We start from the raw sequence: 20,059 nt of genomic DNA, 5'->3' as shown, positions 1-20,059 counted from the left end.
ACGGCGTTGCCCAGCAGCCGGCAGGCTTTGTTCTGTATGTGGCGAAGGTCGTGCCAATAATTGTGCCGCTCGGCGCGCTGCGTGCTGGCGCGCATGCTCTGTGGAGCGGCTCGGTTGTCGGTGGGGGGGGGGGGGGGGGGGGTGTCGAGAGGAGGGGGAAGTAGCGGCCTCGCGACTACCTTGCCAGTGCGAGTGAAGCCGGCGACGTGCGTGTACGCCGCACTGGCCGCGTCCCAGGCGCGCCGCATGCGCTGTCGCAGTCTCCGTGCACCAGCGAGTCATGAGGCGCACGCTGCTAGTAGAGTCTAGCGTACCTTCGTCCAATGCACTCAGTTCTGACAATGACGAAGAAGACGACGTTGTCTCGGTGCAACAGCCAGCCTTGAGACGTTCGCGGCTGCACAAGTCCAACATACCACTCCATTCTGACGACGATAACGACGATGGTGTCACCGAGGAGGGTCCCTCCTACTTTAAGCCGAACGTGGACGAAACTGCCAACATTGACTCTGACAGTGACACCAAGTCGTACGATAGCAAAATGCCAAGTGCTGCCGGCGCGGTAGCGTCGGCGCCGCCGATGCCACTGAACGTGGACGCGGACAACTACATGTTCCGGCCGCGTTCGCTGAGCTTCACTCAGGCGTCGGCGCCGGCGCCCGTACCTGCGGCGGCAGTGGCTAGGACGACGTCGCTGCACACACTCGTCTGCTCGTGCCACCTGTCATGCTGCTGCATGTGTGTGTCGCTCTCTGCCACAGATTGCCACGCCTGCTTCCACAACGTATGCCTGCGCTTCGCCAGCAACCATGTGTGCCAACGAAACAACGAGATCTTGCCGCCCATCACCCATCACAAGGAGAAGGTAAAAGTTTCTCTATTAACCTTATTTTGTGCCGACAGCTTCGCACGGTAGAACGTGGAAATTATATTAAGACGGCCCACGACCTGCTGTGCATGCTTAATGATTGCGTGATTGAAATTTATAAATTGGTAGTTACAATTAAACACGATTAAAATAAATAGTTTGTCTAGGCTGTCGTATGTTATGCGCGTTTTATGTTGTAGTTTGTGTTTTATTTGTACCGAGTACCGCCGGATAATACTGTTTGGTCCATGGTGGTTTAGGTAGTAGGGAGTCCCCTCCATTGTTATACCTTAATGGAAATAGCTTGTCATTTGTATAATTAAATCTGCCGTTCAGTGATCTGTTTTCTGATCCATGGTTTATTTACGATGTGCTTGATTTATTGATTCATTGTGTGGGTTGTTACAGAAACATTGTTGAGAGTCCCATTCTGTGAAGGTTTCATACGTTTTCCATAGTATATGTTGTCCTGGAAAATACTCGTAGAATATTCACTTTTTCATTTTGGAGTTAACCCTCCGCCACTTGTTCTATAACGCGGCAATTGCGGTGTCCGAAAGAACGGATCGTCTATGGAGAGCGGAATGTGAAAACAATTTTCTTATCGCTGTGAAGGGTTAATAAATACTCCGAATTGTAATTTACGTATTTTTGCCCAAATGCGTTTCAGGCCTATAGCCTATTGTTTTAGGCTAACTTTCTTTGCGAAAATTAAGTTTCTTGTTATAGTGCCGTAATTGCATACATCGTCGTGTATGCCACAGAGTGGAGAATCGCCTTGACGGCAAGAAATTTGCGTAAGGTCAGTGCCACTGTTCAATGCCAAAGATTCAAGGATTGCTCCTTCTGCCGTTTTACAATCCGGTGCAGGTATGTCGCGTTGTGCTGTTATTTTGTTTTGTGCCATTTAAAATAGATATTCGATGTCACTCTTCACTGTCGAATGACATTTTCCATAGTACGCCGGGTACAAAAAGTCAACTTGACATTTCTGATACGGGAAAATTCATTTTGATGTAGTCAAATGCTGTGCAGTACACGACTTTGTTATTCATTATGCTAAAATATCAATTTATCAGCTCTGCCGCCACAGGAGAAACTGTGCGCTGCATAGGTACAAAGGCCTCGTTATTTATATCTTATGAAATAACGGAAAAAAACTTTTTCATGTCTCGCCAGCTCTGTCAGGTAGACTGATATTGTCATTCCGACAGCCTGTCGTAATTCTAAGTCTGTATATGTTACTTTTTTGTTTGCTAATGCGGGACCTCTCGTCCCCCTGTTCTTTTTTTTTTTTTTTTTTTTTGTTTTTTTTTCAGTTCATGGAAAATGAAGTGCAGCATAGTGTGATTAAGGAACTTTAGAGTATACTGCTTCCTATTGGCCCTCCACAAAATCATTGATTCTCGTGAAAGTAAGTTTGTGTCAGCCAAGTACGTTCCCTTGATTACAGCGTACTGTGTTCACCGCTGATCTTAGATAGTATATCAAACTCCCTCGTGACTGTAATAGCCCCCCCCCCCCTCCACCCTATTCCCCAATGATCAGTGTGTGTGACACTTGAGAGTGCCAACAGAAATAGCCTTATCTACACATTTACTCGCGCAAAATTCCATTCTACATAATTCAACTATGTATTAACAATAAATCGCCGTTTTAATTACCTATTCTTGTCACTGTGTCCGCTAAATGGAAGCTATGTAAAACGCGACAGCATTAGTAACAAAATGGTTAAACTGTTCAGTAATGTGCCACGATGTTAATAAATTGTCATCTTACTGGAAGTGCGAAAGTATTTTGTTCTTTTGCAATCTTCTTTCATCAGGGATCCGACCTTAAAGTGAAAGTTGAGTTTTATGTATTTCGTGAACGAAATAAAAATAGGACATACATTTCATGAAATACTTGTCCCATTTACATACCTTGTATATTGTATAGTCACACCTGTTAAGATTTCGTGTAGTCTGTGATGCGGTTTGTGCCTGTGGAAATCTTGTTTAGGCACAAACTTACATGCTACTTTTACTGCGGATCATACAGAAAAGATGCGTATTGTTGATCGATGACAAAGACGAGTGCGTTACGGACTTCAAAATCATTTCATTGTATATTATTAATTTTCGTAATTGATGCTGATTAGGCTTTGATTTCAGATTAAAATTTGTTACTTAAAGCTAATACCTCATCGTCACAGTAACCACCTATTAGTGGAAAGGTTTACGCACGTCCATCTCAAACTGTAAGAATTGACGCTAACCAAACAATTTACGAAGGGGCGTTACTGGGAACCCCGCCTTATTTTCTGCTGCAATTCTCGTCTGCTGGGAAACAGATTCCCTCGTTCACGATTTAGTGTTTTCTCTCCGTGTTGTTGAAAAGGAAATAAATGGGGCAAGTGTGCCTACACTGTATGGTAAACGTTACAAAAATCGGAATTGCCCGTATTTTGAATGCTCGAAACATGGCTGTGTTCCACTTTGAGGTCAAAGCTTTGCATGTATGTGGCAACAGGGTTCAGCTATGCCGCAGCTCAAAGGCAGTCTGCTGCCATTGGCAGACAGCGGGCCAATCACAGACAGGCGGCCACCAGCGGCTGTGAGTTGTTGCCGGGCCACTCCCTGGTTTGCTATACATTAATGCCGAGTAACATTTTATGAATATCGTATTAACCCGTCCTCACGAGCCTTCGACCTAAAACCCAATAAAGACTTTCTTCAGACTCTTTCTTTCTCAATTTTTACAGCCCATCAGCGAATGGACGTCCGCCAATGTTGTGGAGTGGATGGCAGCTCTCAATTTGTACCGCTATGCCGGCGTGTTCAAATCGAAAGATATCAAAGGCTCTGATCTCATTCTCTTGGATCGCGAGAAGCTGATGGTAAGTATACGGTAAATTTTATTTATGATTGTACATGATTTTTTTTAGGACCCAATGATAATGAGAAGAAAATTGATTCTAGCTGTGCTGGCGACATTGTCAGAATTAAATAGAAAGCATAAATTTCCACAACGATCAAACTACGTACGTAACATCAGATGCCAGTAAACCCGCGACTGCATATAATAGGAAATTAGCAATCCATATAGAATGATTTTGTTTTGGTCTTCATGTGTTGAATATTTTTCAGTTTTCCTTAATTTTATTGTTGTTTTATCCCCCTCCTGCTCTTACCATGTCACAGCTTCATCTTATAAACAGTGATGGGGTAAATGCTTTTCGTAAGATTTCTCAGTGTATGCTGACGCTTTCTGTAACCAGTCACCAGGAGAGCTGTACGTAATACTTGTCATGTTTATTATTAAGAAAGCGCTCTACGTTCCATTGTTAGATTTTGCATTTGCGTTGAAATACAGGACTCCTACCGGAAGACACCCATTTCTCAGGTGTACAATAAAAACAGCAATGGAAGTAAAATTTAACTAGTCCTACGTTAGCTACAGGGCCATGTGTAGAATATAGTTTCGAAAACATCACAATATAATTACTGTTGCGTATCTGAGTAGCGTCCAGTTCCCGTTCTGTACATAGCCTTTTTCTGCCCCATATACTTATAGAGCCTGTAGTGTCGCGTTGTACTTGTACTGTCCATGCATTTATCGGGCATCTGTACTGAAAACTCATTTTCAATAAGCTGCTCTCTTGCAATGTTTAGCAGTGGGTTCATAGAACCAGTTTGACTATTTCTCGGTTGTTCCACTCTGGAATGGCCCGTGGGAAAAACGAACACCTATATCTTCCCGTGAAAGCTCTGCTTTATTTTATCACGACGGTCGTTTCTCCCCAAGTACGTAGGAGTCTAAAAAATATTTTCACATTCGGGGGAGAAATTTTTTCATTGAAAATTCGTGAAAAGATATCGCCGCGACGAAAAGAACCTTTTTTCGTTTTTTAACTATGCGACCTAACTTCTGAGGTCATCAGTCGCCTAGAACTTAGAACTAATTAAACCTAACCAACCTAAGGACATCACACACATCCATACCCGAGGCAGGATTCGAACCTGCGACCGTAGCGGTTCTCGGCTCCAGACTGTAGCGCCTAGAACCGCACGGCCACTCCGGCCGGCAAAAGGACCTTTGTTTTAATGATTGTCACCCCAGCTCGTGCATCGTATCCATGAGACACTCCTGTATTTCGCGATAACACAAAACGAGCTGTCATTCTTTGAATTTTTTTCAGTGTCCTCCGTCAATCCTATGTGGTAAAGATCCCAGAAGAGGTTGAACAAGTGCATATTGTTGACATGCTCTCTAGTAACTGTGTTGCATATTCTAAGTGTTCTGCCAGTAAAACGTACTCTGTGTGATCATTCCACTTGAAGCTGTTCGTAATTGTATTCCTAGTATTTATTTGAATCGATGACCTGTAACTTTGTATGATCTATCGTGTGACTGAAATTTAACGGAATTTTTAATGCTAATTGAAGGACTTCGCACTTTTTGTTGTTCTCGGTCGATGGCCACTTTTCGTACCATGCAGATATCTTTTGTAAATCATTTTGTAATTCGTATTGATCTTCTGACGTTTACCTGACTGTAAACGAAGATTCTTTTAATATTAACTGAATTTTCCGTCGGTGCTTGGCAGAATACGATGATAATATTAGGAATGAAAACACTTCCTAACGTTTTGCAAAGTTATATTTATTTGGTCACGCACCGGTTTTCGGCTTCTCGGGCTATCTTCAGGTGACAGCTGAATGTCGCAGCCGTCCGTTGTGGCCGAGCGGTTGTAGGCACTTCAGTCCGGAACCGCGCTGCTGCTACGGTCGCAGGTTCGAATCCTGCCTCAGGCATGGATGTGTGTGCTGTCCTTAGGTTAGTTAGGTTTAAGTAGTATTAAGATCTAGGGGACTGATGACCTCAGATGTTAAGTCCCACTGTGCTCAGAGCCATTTGAACATTTCAATGTCGCAAACACAGGTAAGCACGATGCGCGACTTTCACAGATATAATTTGTACAGAAGATTCAAAAATGAGAAAGTGATTACCTATGAAAAATTGCGATAAATCATTTCGTAAAACAGGGGTAAATGTAAAAATTTTGTTTACCCCGTTTTATATAGTGTAATTATTGTAATGTTTTCCTATGTAAACACTTGCCATTTTCGTATCCTCGGTACAAATTATATCTGTATAAGTCGCATATCATGTTTCCAGTGTGAAGATTCTTTTTATCATAAAAATATTCCATTTGATATGTCCCTGAGGATTCAAGGAATTATCAGTTTCGTAGTGGAAGGGGGGGAGGGGGGGCGGCATTAAAATTGTAGATGGCGAGCAAAGAATGAGAGTACAGTAAGAACGTTCTCAAATGGATGTAGGTTGCAGTAATTATTCAGATATGAAGCAGCGTGCACGGAATAGCCAAGCGTTGACGGCTACACCAAACCAAACACGACAAAATATTTGATGTAAGGTTCTGACACTGATTAATTCATATTAATACTGACCGCCTTGTGTCAACTGCCTAAACTAGTTGCTCAGTGTCATAGTTCGTCGCGTCTGATTCCTGGATGGCTCCCAACTATCAACGCGGCGTGTTAATTGGAAGGCGACTAGCTGCTTCACTCTGATGCGCCCTTAAGATTTCCCAAATGTCGAAACGGTTATATGTCTACCATTTTCCAGAAGTATACTTCACGTCTGTTGATCCACAAAGCTGACCGATTTTGCAAGTTTTTTAAGTTCAGTTACCGCTAAGTATGATGTCATCTCCAGTTTGTAGCCATTTAAATAGCTGTGGTCATCACTGTCATTTTGCTACATGCAGGTCTTCCTTTATGTTAAACGTCCGGATAGCCGTGCGTGTTAAAAAGTGCCACTTCCGTGACAGTTAGGTCCGCCTGGCGGATCGACGATGGGGGGTCGGTGTGGCGGCCAATCTGGATGTCTGTTTTTAGGCGGTTTCCCACATCCCACAAGGTGGATACCGAGCTGGTACCTAAGTTTCGCTTCAGTTATAAACTTCGCAAACATTTATAAAACTTTCGCTCATTTTCACATGAAAAACCCTGCATGCGGAGAGAAGGGGTGCACATATTCCTTCCTTGGGGGAGGGGGGGGGGGGGAAGGAGGGGGGGCGGTATGGGATGGCGACAGGAAAGGCATTCGGCCACCCCTTTAATTAACCGTGCCGTATCAGTTAACCATGACAACCCTGTGCTGATGCCGGACAAAGGCACAAGAAAAAGAGTAGGAGGTCTTTATATTGTGTTCATGATACTGATCTTAAATATGGAAAACCTACCTAAAGATGAAACGTAGTCGTCCTGTTACTATGAATAGACACAAGAGACACTGAAAGGGAAATTTTTGTGCTGTAACTAATTTGGTTATGAAAAGAATCGATATGTGGTAGTTTATAATGGTATTTGTGCACGAAAAACGGAAAAGAAAGTAACCACAAAACAAATGCTGACTTCTGTCTGTAAATAAGATCATCAGACGAACGTTGCAAGCAAGTGCGTGGATGAAAAGACACTCTAGAGATTCTTCTCTTTTCATACAGAAATAAGTTATTAAAATTCTTTTAGCGCAAATTTTCCTATTTGCAAACTTGTTATGTGTAAAACTTTTATATTAGGAGGACAGAAGTCCGTCCGTCGTAATACTAACTAAACTGAATGTGATAATTTATGTGCTGAACCAGAGGCCAAAAAGATGCTGTTGAATTCCGTTAAATTTATCAGACTTATGTAGACCTATCTTCATACAATGCCTCTCTGGGAAATATGCTCTTCAGTTACGCTTCAGAACGTTCTGAGACAATCTAACGCCCGACTTGTTATTGGTGTAGCTAGTTGACCTTAAGTAGCTTTTATTTAGCCGCCGGGGCACACGGCGCTAAAACTCATTCAGCTTTCTGCGTCAGAAGGGAATGTATGCTAGTCGCTATGTTGAAGAGGGTTCTGACGTTCTCTCTTCCTCCGCGGTAAAGGACCGAGTTGTTGCACTTTTCGTAAGTTACATATTTCCTGAGAGCAAAGTACTTTCTGCAATATCAATTGCAGGTTTAGTGTATTACGTTTCACTGCTGTTCAGTGGGTATTATGGGCATTTAGAAATGTCGAAAAAACGAAGGTAATCGGTCGGGTCGTGCCCTTTCAAAGTAACCGGCCCGGTGTTTACCTGGAGCGATTTAGGGAAATCACGGAAAATCTAACTCCATATGGCCGAAGGCGGATTTGAACCACCACCCTCCCGAATGCGAATCCATGTGCTAACCACTGCACCACCGTTTATACTGAAGAACGCGAAATGAAGTAGTCAGAAAATATGCCGGGTGTCGCTTTAAAAGATCATCTGTTTTCCCCCAAAGTGATTGTTTTTTGGCGAATGTGGGGATAGAACTGTGTGCAACCTATTCTGTCTGAACTTGAGGTGATTCTCCACTTTTAAATACCATACTGACGTTCGGACCTTAAGTCGCAATAAGAGTTACCCGTCGTAACAAACTCACCGTTCTGTAACTCGTCCATATTATTGTCGAGACATCAGTGACCAACGAATTATTAGCTTCCAGAACCGGTTCAGGACATAATTGAGTGATCTTGAAAACATTACGATCAAGAGTATGAATGGCGCGACTAGTTTCATAAACCTTCCTGGTGTTCACATGGCGTGAGATAGTTACGCCACGCTGAACCTAAATTATCGTGGCAGATCGAAGATTTCATCCCAACTCGTCACTGTTAAGAGTTTAGTTTCTCGACTACTGACCCATCTCGCTCCATGTCTGAACTTCATATCAGATAATAATTGACAGGGTCATTTTTTGCATGCTTCATATTTAAGCCGCAGAAATCTTCTTGAAAACTGTCGATGTCATTGTCATGTGGTGCATATATTGATGTCTGGCCAAGTTATGTAAAGGATCATGCACTACCATTGTAAAATGATACCTCACACCTTAAAAAGCACTAAAACATTGATAAGCGACGGATCTTAGCCGTGTGGGGGCAAATAATTGAGTGGTGGGTATCTAAACCAGAGTTCTAAGCCAAAGTAACCCTTTCTTGCTCACCTCTTTGGGAAGGGCCAACTCCTGAATGAATAATCCAGATACTGCGTGAAAACTGAGAAACAACTTTTTGTCCATAAATGTTTTTTTTTACTTGCCTTATTAGAACAACTGTCATAGCTGAAGATAAATAACAAAATTGCGCCAATGCTTTTTCCTGTTTTTCCCATGGAATCAGTGTTCTGTAGTTCTACATTGTACAAGAATGTAGTGTATCTCATCCTGTCGCTCCCTTTCGCTTCGAAGTCTTTAATTTTTTAATAGCAGCTCTTTCGTGAAAATTGTGTGATACTACAGGTGTTATTCCACAGTAAATGCTAGGCGCTGTATGGCTTAGGCAACCTCATAGCATCTGGAAAAGTGTACCATTCTAAATTTGCCGTTTTCAGTTCCATGATTACATACAATCGCACATGACGTTCCAAAAATGTCCAACGTATTTAACAAGGCACATATGCAACTTCCAACAGACATATCGCTATTTCCCAGGCATTCTAAGCCTTAGTACTGTGCTCGAGGAACGCTGTATACGGGCGAGTGCAAAACAATACTGGGAGTAGAAGTGGCTTCAGCGTAATAAGCGTTTCAAACACTGTCAAGCTCTTTGAATACACGGTGGCGTGTCATCTATCTAGTGTGTAAATGGTTGCGTGCGAGCGCACCCCTCTACTTCCGACACGTGTGCATACTTTCTGCGCTCGCCTGATGGGACGTGACGTGACGTGGAAAGTAGCGACTAGACACAAACACCGCCTCACATTCAAGCAGCCTTCCAAGCTGCAAACATTTTGCGTAAGACAGAGGCTGTAAGTAATGTTATCTGCATAAATCGTACGGAAAATTTGTTGACTGAAAAAAGAAGGCGATCTGGTTGTAATGAAGGGTAGGCAACTACGGATGCTGACTATGGGAGAGCAAACACTCTTTTTATGGGAAATCCTTATCGGCGCAATTGAATTGATGCAGTGCTTCCTGACGGACCTCCACAATTTGCAAATGACTGTCTGATCACTGGGAAGTTCTACGACAGGGATTCAGGAGTTGGAGGTCAGGAAAAATGTTGCTGAAACTCACAGTATAATGCACGTGATAAAGAAGGCGGAGATGGATATTAAATAATTTTACTATGCAGCCCTGAAACAGGTAATGGGAAGTCAACTGACAATTACTGTAGTGCATGTGTACATCCCAAATGTATATTGGGCTTTACCTTTAAGTTTGGCAGTCCTTTCTGTCTTGCTAGTATTTCCCTGTGCATATTTTCACCTCCTTCGATAAAGATTTGGTGGATCAGAACAAAATGAAAAGTCCCAATACACCAATCATTCTGTTTTAAATTATCACATTTGGAACATCGATAAAAGAACTTCCGGAAAGACTTATGGGTGTCAGTGTGTCGGAAAATACACGTTCTGTTAATACGACACACTAGCAAAGGTGGACGGTGAGAATTGTAATATGGAGTATTTATGCAATCGGAACAGTACCGTGTCGCCCTGTACGGCGCTCCATTGTCTCTACTGGTGACATGGCGTAGTTAGCATGTGAATTAAGAGCGGACTAATTTATAATAAACGGCTAGTACCTCTCTCAGTACCGCACAGGCTCGCAAATACTCGTCCATTGCTACAGCAGTGTAGCGCACCAGCCGCTTTGACTTCCCTGTTCATACGACGTGACAAGGTATTTTACGAACAAAAACTTTAATTCTGGCTTTTGTGGTGTAAAACTGCTAAGAAGTTACTTCTTTACTGAGTTGTCATCAATAAAGATGTAACCTAGGAGGAGAAACAACTGTTGCTAACACGAAAGAAATTGTTTTAGCTACATGATGTAAAATTTTAGTCGCACGGAAACGCCTGAACACTCGTCCATTCATCAATACGGCAGAGAGATAAATAAAGTAGTTGCCTTTGCAGGATATATTCACTGATACGGCTGGCTAAAGTGGAAATGGTTTTGTATAAGCAGGATCAAGGATGGAAAAACAGTACGCGATCATCAGTTAGGTGGACAACGGAAGGTGGCCTCTAATACCTGTTGCGAGTCTGACGACAGCTTCAAACACCTGCGGCGTAGTATGCGGAAACAGGAAGTATGGCAGCAGCAGACTATCCTATCGTTAATGGATGCGAAATATCAGCAGAGTGGCAGATAGACGGACAAAAATTGGCACTTTCTGATTAGAAACGTGTCGTAATTTCAGTCCATGTAAGAGACTTTCAAACTCCAATACGGAAAATATTTAAAAACGATTGATGACTACGTGCTCGCGACCCAGAATTGCCAGTAAAATTAACTTTTGTATTTGGCATACAGTGAGAATGCCGAAAGGCAGAATACCGCTAGAGATATTCAGAGTAGATGTGGATAGCAATACGGGACGGGGAAGGCTACTAATAAGCTGTAAGCGTAGCACCGACATAAATACTGCAGAGATGAGTAAGGACAGATACCGGCGGGAAAGCAGAGAAAGCACATAATGAACTAGAAAAAAGCGATGAATAGCAAAGAAACAAATATGAAATTCGTTTTACTCTCGACAAAAATAGCCCACCCCGTTTTCCCGGCCACAAACCGCGCGTTAAGAAGAAATGTTCAGTGTCGTGTTAAGAGTGGCGGCGAAACTGGCGCGCACCACTGCTGTAGTAGTCTAGTAGAATGTCTGGAAGCCTGTGCGATAGTCATGTTATTCATGTTACAAGTGCAAAATAATGTGATAGACATTTCATCGCCCGAACTGGTTTTCTTTGATAACGGCGTTACATTTTCTCCCATCCCTCTGAACCATAACAGATCAGGAAGTGTTGCGCGTTTCCGTTGCGTCTATGATCTACCGTCATATCGATTATTAACAGGTTCCCAACGAGGGCATATCGTCGGAGCTCGTTTAGTTAGCACATTAACGATACACACAAATCTTATAGGGGTATTTGGAGCCACTGTATCTGTTGTACAGGGTGTATAAAGTAAAAGAAGTCTGCTAAGCGCAATACGACACTGATAACCAGGAAGATTATCGTTACCTTTATTGAAGTATGTGTGAAACAGAGTACATACAGCGACGCGTACTCAAACAGAAATATCATAGTACACGTGTTATTGTCAGGCCTCAGGAAACAGTGATTTCAAAGAAGAAAGGTGCACAAAACCTGGACCACTGATTACCTGGACCGGAAATGCCTTGTGATCCGACGAGTCCACGTTGATAATTCTCAACTGCAGGACACGTTTACATGTGGATAATAACAGGGATGGTGTATAATCTAGACAATCATCTTCCGTCTTTGAAGCAGGTGGAGATTCAGTCGAGGCAATGACGGCTATATTATGGTCACAACGGGTGAAATCTGTGAAACTATTTCAGGTGGCCACGTTCACTAAGTCGTACACGAGTTATTCCAATCAGGGGATCGCATCTTTCAGCCTCTCGCATTTCCGGAAATGTTTGAACTTGATCAAGAAAATGAAATAATGTCTTCACTGGCCTCCATAGTCAGTGGCTTCGAATAGTAACATTCCCCGACTGTCTCTCTGGTAATGATAAATTTCTTTGCAAGAAATGATAAGAAACAGTTTTGCCCACCATTCAAGATTAATGGAAATTGATGTCAACTAGTACCCAAGCAGTTTTGGACGCCAAATGTGAGCCTATACAATATTAGGTGGATGTTCGCATTGTTTTATCCAATCCTTGTATCCGATTTTTTTAAAATGGTGTATTTCCACATACCGATGTATTTCGGTTACTGACAAATCGGGCCGGTAGTGTCTACTATTGTTTCTTTCGTTTTACGTTCTGCAGTTTTTTTTCACTTCACGCCACCTGAATCAGTGTTATCTATCGCTGAAATACATTCCGCAAATCTTAACAATGTTTGCACGAATTGGTTTTCCTTGTCAAGCTATCAGTTAGGGATTTTTATTTCGCTACTACTATTTTCTATGGAAAATTTCGATGCCGTGATAACTATTTATAATATCATAAACAATTATCATGACACCGAAATTTTCCCAGGTGACACACAATGTAGAGTGTCTCGGTGCTTCCGTTTGCTTCACCATATTCTCTCCACAAATCAAGGTCACTTTTAGGATTGTCTGGTCCCTATATACATAACTAGTTTCAAATCTGTGCTCATCATTAACACATCAGTGCCGAAAGGGTATTTTATTTGAAAATAATACTCTGTGGTCAAAGAACACGACCAACATTGCTCCGCACTTGCATGGCACGGATTCAAATATATTGATAGCCTGTCGTCAACCAAGTGAGATGTCCGCCTCGGTAACTGCGCTGTCAGAGCGGTGGATTGCTAAGCAGAGGGGCCCGGATTCGATTTCCGGCCGGGTCGGTGTTTTTCTCCGCTCGGGAACGGGGTGTTGTGTTGTCCTAACGTTCGTATGTTCCTAATTGACATTACATTATTGAAGTGGCTGAATATACATTATTGAAATGGCTGAATAGAAACGGCCCAAAAGCCAGTAAATTGCAAAAAAGGAAAAAAAGCTGAAATGTACAAAGAAAGCATTGTAGTTCATAAAATGGAATTAAACACAAGTGGCACCAGCATACGGCAGATAAAAATTACATACAATCTCTTCTATACAACATAGAGGCTTCAAAAAACGTGACGTGGATATTATTACTTTGGCAACTCTGTATTATTGCCTATACCAGTAGTTTGTCACTACGTTATTGAGATAATTCACACGCATGTATATGTGGTTTGTGTTTGGAGACTTGAGCCTTTGCAGAATAAACGCTGCCTCATTCGGTGTGCTCTTATACACGATATCCCTTCGACCAATGTCATCAGTCATTACAGGGTAACGTCTTGTTGCTAATTCACCTACTTGCATAAAAAAGTTATGAGATCTATTAGTTTCGACTTATATTATGTGTGCTGTTAGTGTTTTAACGTCCTACAGGTAAACTATTTTGTGACGCATACTCCGAGGGCTGCCTTTGTTTCTGACTATAGTTTCCCTGATCTCCAAATACCTCCCTTCGTTCGAAAGCGAAGTCACATTCGTGGAATTACTCTTTGTGACGGTCCACTGGCATTTGCGTCCTGGCGCTGTGCCTAACCAGCTTCTGTCCTGCCAGTACTATTCCTTGTTACTGAGATAATGCATCACTTTTATTCATATTAGCCCGAGCTCCGGCTGCTTCTGGAGCACTAGTGCTTCACTTGCCAGTCACGTATTTAGCTCACAGGTAACTAAGCGAGCCGGGCGGCTTTTTGCTTCTTCCTGTATCAGTACAGGGTGCTTACACTGTTTTATCCGGAACTGTTTATTGTCTTTAGGATATCATGGTCGTGCTTCTCTGACCAGCATGCAGAATGATAGTTGTCAATGAAAAGACTTCTGCGGTTTGCAATACTTGACTATTAAAGAAAAAGAATTAGGCACCACTAGAATTTTTAGCTGCCAACAGTCAAAACTTCCTCTAAACGGTATTCTGACTATGAGCCAGCCAGCACCTTTTGCAATTGAATTTTGTTTCTTAGCCAAGCACATTTGATAAAATATTTTAGGCACCTTCAGTAGTCTCCTATTTTCTGTTCGTGTCCACTGGCTCTTCGGTTAGCATGTGTGGAATTATAATCGCGAAACTTCTCTCTATAAACGCCTGCAATGATCTTACTGTTGCACTTGATCGTGCTACCACTCTAATTTTTAGAGAGAGTTGCGGAGAGAAGTGCTGCCGTTCAGAATGGCAGGAGGAGAGGGAATAAACTTCCTCCCTAAAGTAGTGTTACCAATGAAAAGAAAAATGCAAACGTAAGGAACACGTATATGTTTCATGTAGAACGTGAAATTATCGAGTACGGAAGTAGATTCGCATAATGGTAGGAACTGCATTATAAAAAAATGAGTTTTAACAAAATTTCGAAGTAACAAAGGTTGAACATAGGCTTTATTGTTGTTATTATGCAGAAGAGTTCCTAGACTGCAAAGACTGGTTGTTACTTCAAATGGTTCAAATGGCTCTGAGCACTATGGGACTTAACATCTACGGTCATCAGTCCCCTAGAGCTTAGAACTACCTAAACCTAACTAACCTAAGGACAGCACACAACACCCAGTCATCACGAGGCAGAGAAAATCCCTAACCCCGCCGGGAATCGAACCCGGGCGTGGGAAGCGAGAACGCTACCGCACGACCACGAGCTGCGGACTTGGTGGTTACTTACTGGGGACTATGGAACCGACAAGTAAACAGTCATCAGCACGGTGCATTTACAGAGGTTGAAACACCGTGAGAAATGCATGCTTGAACATACACACGCTAGCCAAGCAGGCAGGCTGCGCTGTTCTATTTGACCACAAACGCTACCTGTGCAAATTTCCTCAATGTGTGGTCAGAATAGTGTTCTGTGTGTTGTGCATTATACCGGAGCTACGTGAATTCGAACGTGGGCAAAACGTTGGCGCTCGAATGGTGAGTGCTTCTGTAACTAATCTAGTCGAAGTGTTTGGTTTGTCAAGAGGCACTGTATCAAAGATTTGTAACGCACACAGGAAAAGCGGAAAAACATCATCCGCTAAGTCGCAACGCGGACGGACGCATGTGTTGAGTGTTCGTGACGAAAAGTAAGAGGACGACAGCTGCAGAAGTCGCTGCAGAACTGAATGTCGCACTCGCGAACCTTGTCAGTACAGAAACAACACAAAGTGAGCTCGTAAGCAGAGAATTTCAGAAGAGCTGGAATTTCAATCATGGACTGTGCGGCTGGTCTCGGCGGAGGTTCGAGTCCTCCCTCGGGCATGGGTGTGTGTGTTTGTCCTTAGTATAATTTAGGTTAAGTAGTGTGTAAGCTTAGCGACTGATGACCTTAGCAGTTAAGTCCCATAAGGTTTCACACACATTTGAACTTTTTTTTTTTTGGCATTTCAGAACCGCTCACCAGTGATAGAAATGCCCATAACGGGAAAACCTGGACAATGGAGCAATAGGAGAAAGTAATTAGATTGGATGAGTCTTGTTTGATTCTGTTTTCAAGTTCTGGCAGAGTTCACGTCCCAAAAGTGAAATATGGCGGGGGTTAGGTGATGATTTGGGCACCCATATCATGGTATTCCATGAGCCCCATGGCTCCTCTGCTAGGTCGCTTTACTTCCAAAGATTGTGACCATTTTGGCTGATCAGTTCATTCTCATGGTACAACATTTGTTCCTCAATGGTGATGCTGTGTTCAGAGACGACAGGGCCCCTTCTCACACACCTCACATTATCTAGGACTGGTTTTCTGAGCAAAAGGATGAATTGTCGCATCTACCCTGACCACCAGATCTAAATATGGTATATTTTGGAGAGACTGGTGCGTGATTCCTATCCATCGTCATCATCGTAACCTGAACTTGCCACTATTTAGCGGGAAGAATGGTAGGATTTCCTACGCCTATTAAGTATGGTTAGTTGTTACGTACGTTGTTTCCATATTTTTATCCACTCGTCTACGTGTGGAGTAAAATGGCCTGAATGCGGGATGGGATTCTTGCTGTGCTTCCTCGAATGTGTTAATTTCTACGCTCAGTTCTTCACGCAACGGATTGATATGTTTATGTAGAACGAAATACCCGATGATTTCTGCAGTGCCGCCATCGATTCCATGAATCATCCCTCACAGTAGACAGAAGATTCTAAAAGAATATTCGGTGCACAAATAATGAATAGACGTAGAACTACGGTATATTTGATTATTTTTTCACATACCCAAAGTGTCCTGGAGGTGACAATCACTTTACTGTCCTGGAAAAATACCTTGGTATCAACCAGACACTGACTGTAGGGCCTTCCCATTCTAAAGTCTTCACTTACACAAGTTGCAATTATATCATCTATGAAATTAGTTACAGTGTAACTAATATTATAAATTAAATTAATATTGTATAAAATGAACGTCAGTTGTCCTCATCGCACTTCCAAGGGATAGACACACAATTACTTTTGTCTCTGTGGATGTAAAGTTTGGCCGCCCGGGGTGGCCGAGCGGTTCTAGGCGCTACAGTCTGGAACCGCGCGACCTCTACGGTCGCAGGTTCGAATCCTGCCTTGGGCGTGGATGTGTGTGGTATCCTTAGGTTAGTTAGGTTTAAGTAGTTCTAAGTTCTAGGGGACTGATGACCTCAAAGTGAAGTCCCATAGTGCTAAGAGCCATTTGAATAATTTTTTGACGTAAAGTTTTATTTTGTGCAAACTAATAGGTCCTCACTTCTCACTTACATCTGGTTAGATATCCAACACAAACATATATTCTTTTGTGTCTGAGGCAAAATCTTTTCGAAAGTCGGAAAACACCAAATCTACTTGGTTATTTTGTTTACTGCTAATAGGATATTTGTGTGAAGAGCAATCGTTGTTGAACACTCTTTGTTTTGGGACTCGTGTCAATGAGCATTGAGAAGACGGCTCCCTTAAAATTAGGACATGATATTTGAACTCTGAATCTACACACATCAAAAAAAGTTTTGTATCACCCCAGTTCCCAGAACTCCTGAAGATTGACGTTGATTGTGGATACTGTATCACAGACACAGTCCCTTTGACTGGTCAGAGAGGTCACTAAACCCGCCCAAAGATGTAAACAACCATGCATGAACAGCGCCTATTAGACGAAGGGGGTCAGACAGCCGATCAGTACCAGTTATTCCACCAGGAAGGAGGTACACGGCTCGTGTTGTCTGTAGTTCAACCATGCCTAGACGGTCAATACCGCGTTTCGATCGCGTCCGCACTGTTACTTTGTGCCAGGAAGGGCTCTCAATAAGGGAAGTGTCCAGGAGTCTCGGAGTGAACCAAAGCGATGTTGTTCGGACATGGAGGAGATAGAGAGAGACAGGAACTGTCGATGACATGCCTCGCTCAGGCCGCCCAAGGGTTACTACTGCAGTGGATGACTGCTATCTACGGATTATGGCTCTGAGGAACACTGACCGCAACGCCACCATGTTGAATAATGTTTTTCGTGCAGCCACAGGACGACGTGTTACGACCCAATCTGTGCCCAAATAGGCTGCATGATGCGCAACTTCACTCCCGGCGTCCATGGCGAGGGCCATCTTTGCAATCACGACACCATGCAGCGCGGTACAGTTGAGCCCAACAACATGCCGAATGGACCGCTTAGGATTGGCATCACGTTGTGTGATGAGTGTCGCACATGCCTTCAACCAGACAGTAGTCGGAGACCTGTTTGGAGGCAACCTGGTCAGGCTGAACACCTTACACACGCTGTCCAGCGAGTGCAGCAAGGTGGAGATTCCCTGCTGTTTTGGGGTGACATTATGTGGGGCCGACGTACGCCGCTGGTGGTCATGGAAGGCGCCGTAACGGCTGTACGATACGTGAATGGAATCCCCCGACCGATAGTGCAAACATATCGGCAGCATATTGGCGAGGCATTCATCTTCATGGACGAGAATTCGTGCCGCTATCGTGCACATCTTGTGAATGACTTCCTTCAGGATAACGACATCGCTCGACTAGAGTAGCCAGCGTGTCCTCCAGACATGAACCCTGTCGGACGTGCCTGGTATAGATTGAAAAGGTCTGTTTATGGACGGTGCTACCCCTTTCTGTGAAAGAATATGACCTGGCCTCGCTTTTTCTTGTATAAAATATTTTTCTGTTCAGTAAAGAATGTTAAGAGTGGCGCTAAAATCCTGATACAAATTTAGACTGCTCGCGGATGATCCCAGCTTTTCTTCTATCCACTTAGTACCGATACAAATACCGCTCATTTTAGTGGTGCGGCAGTTTTATATGAAGCAGGATTACTTAATTCTCTCCATTTGAGAAACATTTAGAAAGTGAGTCTTTTTGTTGTTTTTGCCACTCCTCGTTAAGTATCTGACAAATAATTTTTGTGCCACTGGCAACCTAAACGTATGACCAAAATTTCTCGGTGTTTTGGACGTGGTCATGAGGTAAGGTTTTGCTTCGGTAGTCTTGGAAATGAGTTTCGATTAACACCTGTCTGTCCGAATCTCTACTCGTTTCATTGTGATTATAGTGAAGGGGGCACTGCTTCTCAAGAAGCGTCTTACTATATACTTTTTATATCATGCGAGGGTGTCAACCATTTTTAACTGCTCTGCAGGCTACACGTTTTATGCAACGTTTTAACAGCTATTTATCGGAAGACTAGCCACAGACCACTACATTTCCAAAGCCAAAATTAAGCAGTTCAATTTCTCATGTTTCATATGCTACACGACCTCCTGCCAGAGTAAATACGAAATTCGTACACGTTTTGTTGCTTTTCTAGCCTTTCGGCCTCTTCGTAATCATTATTACATCTTGCTCATTGTCACAGATCCTAGTTTCTATGCGAATAGAGTATCTTCCAAGGCATCTGATTACTTCGTCTAGTAATTTTTCATTGTTAATGGTTTCGCAAACAGTCCTCTTTACGTACAAAAATACGGAAACACCAAAAACACAACACATTACCATATCTAACACCGTGTATGAAAACTGGTGGCATTTAAAATAGCTATCACTCGTCGCGGAATGGATAAAATCAGCTCCTGTATCATTTTCGAAGGAATCTTATACCATTTTTGCTGTAGGTTAGTGACAAGTTCAGGTAACGTTCAAGAATGTGGATGGAGATCACACACCCTTCTTTGCAAAGTAAACCATGAATGCTCAGTATTGAGTCTGGTAATTGTGATGGTCGGGGAGATACAATAATTCATCCTGGTGCTCACAAAAATAGTCCTAGACGATGCGAGCTGTGTGAACAAGTGCCCTGTCCTCTTGCAACACAGCATCACCATTGGGGATCAGATATTGAACAATGGGATGGACCTCATCAACCAAAACGGTGACGTAATTCTTGAAGTAATGCGACCTTGTGAAGTACCCATGGAACCCATAGCACACTATGGTTTCCCAGATAATCACCGAATGCCCGCTGTGTTTCAAACAGTTTGAAGCACTGTACAGCAAGACCCATCCGACCGAACGACACACTTCCATTGCTCCACAGTCCAGGTTTTATGGCTACGGCACCACGTTTTGTTATTACGGGCATTTGTATCACTGATGAGTGGTTTTGAAATTCCAGCTCGCCTTGCAATTCTATGCTTCTGGGTGTGTCTTCCTGTTGTTTTTGGTGCTGTGAGGGTTGTGAGTGCGACATTCAGTACTG

General features: G+C 43.0%; 1 protein-coding gene across 1 annotated transcript in view; it reads left to right on the top strand.

Moving 5' to 3' along the window:
- The first annotated feature begins 201 nt into the window (after positions 1-201).
- LOC124721106 (phosphatidylinositol 3-kinase regulatory subunit alpha) overlaps positions 202-20,059 on the top strand; it is a 44,755-nt gene continuing 24,897 nt past the window's right edge. Inside the window, exons 1-2 of the mRNA XM_047245926.1 lie at positions 202-865; positions 3,612-3,746. Of these exons, the coding sequence (XP_047101882.1) occupies positions 281-865; positions 3,612-3,746 (720 nt within the window). The 5' untranslated portion in view covers positions 202-280. The remainder of the gene's footprint in view (positions 866-3,611; positions 3,747-20,059) is intronic.

Source organism: Schistocerca piceifrons, chromosome X, assembly GCF_021461385.2.
Source record: "Schistocerca piceifrons isolate TAMUIC-IGC-003096 chromosome X, iqSchPice1.1, whole genome shotgun sequence".
Taxonomy (NCBI): Eukaryota; Metazoa; Arthropoda; class Insecta; order Orthoptera; family Acrididae; genus Schistocerca; species Schistocerca piceifrons.
Note: the sequence above shows the minus strand (reverse complement) of the source record. Positions and strands in the feature narration are given on the sequence as shown.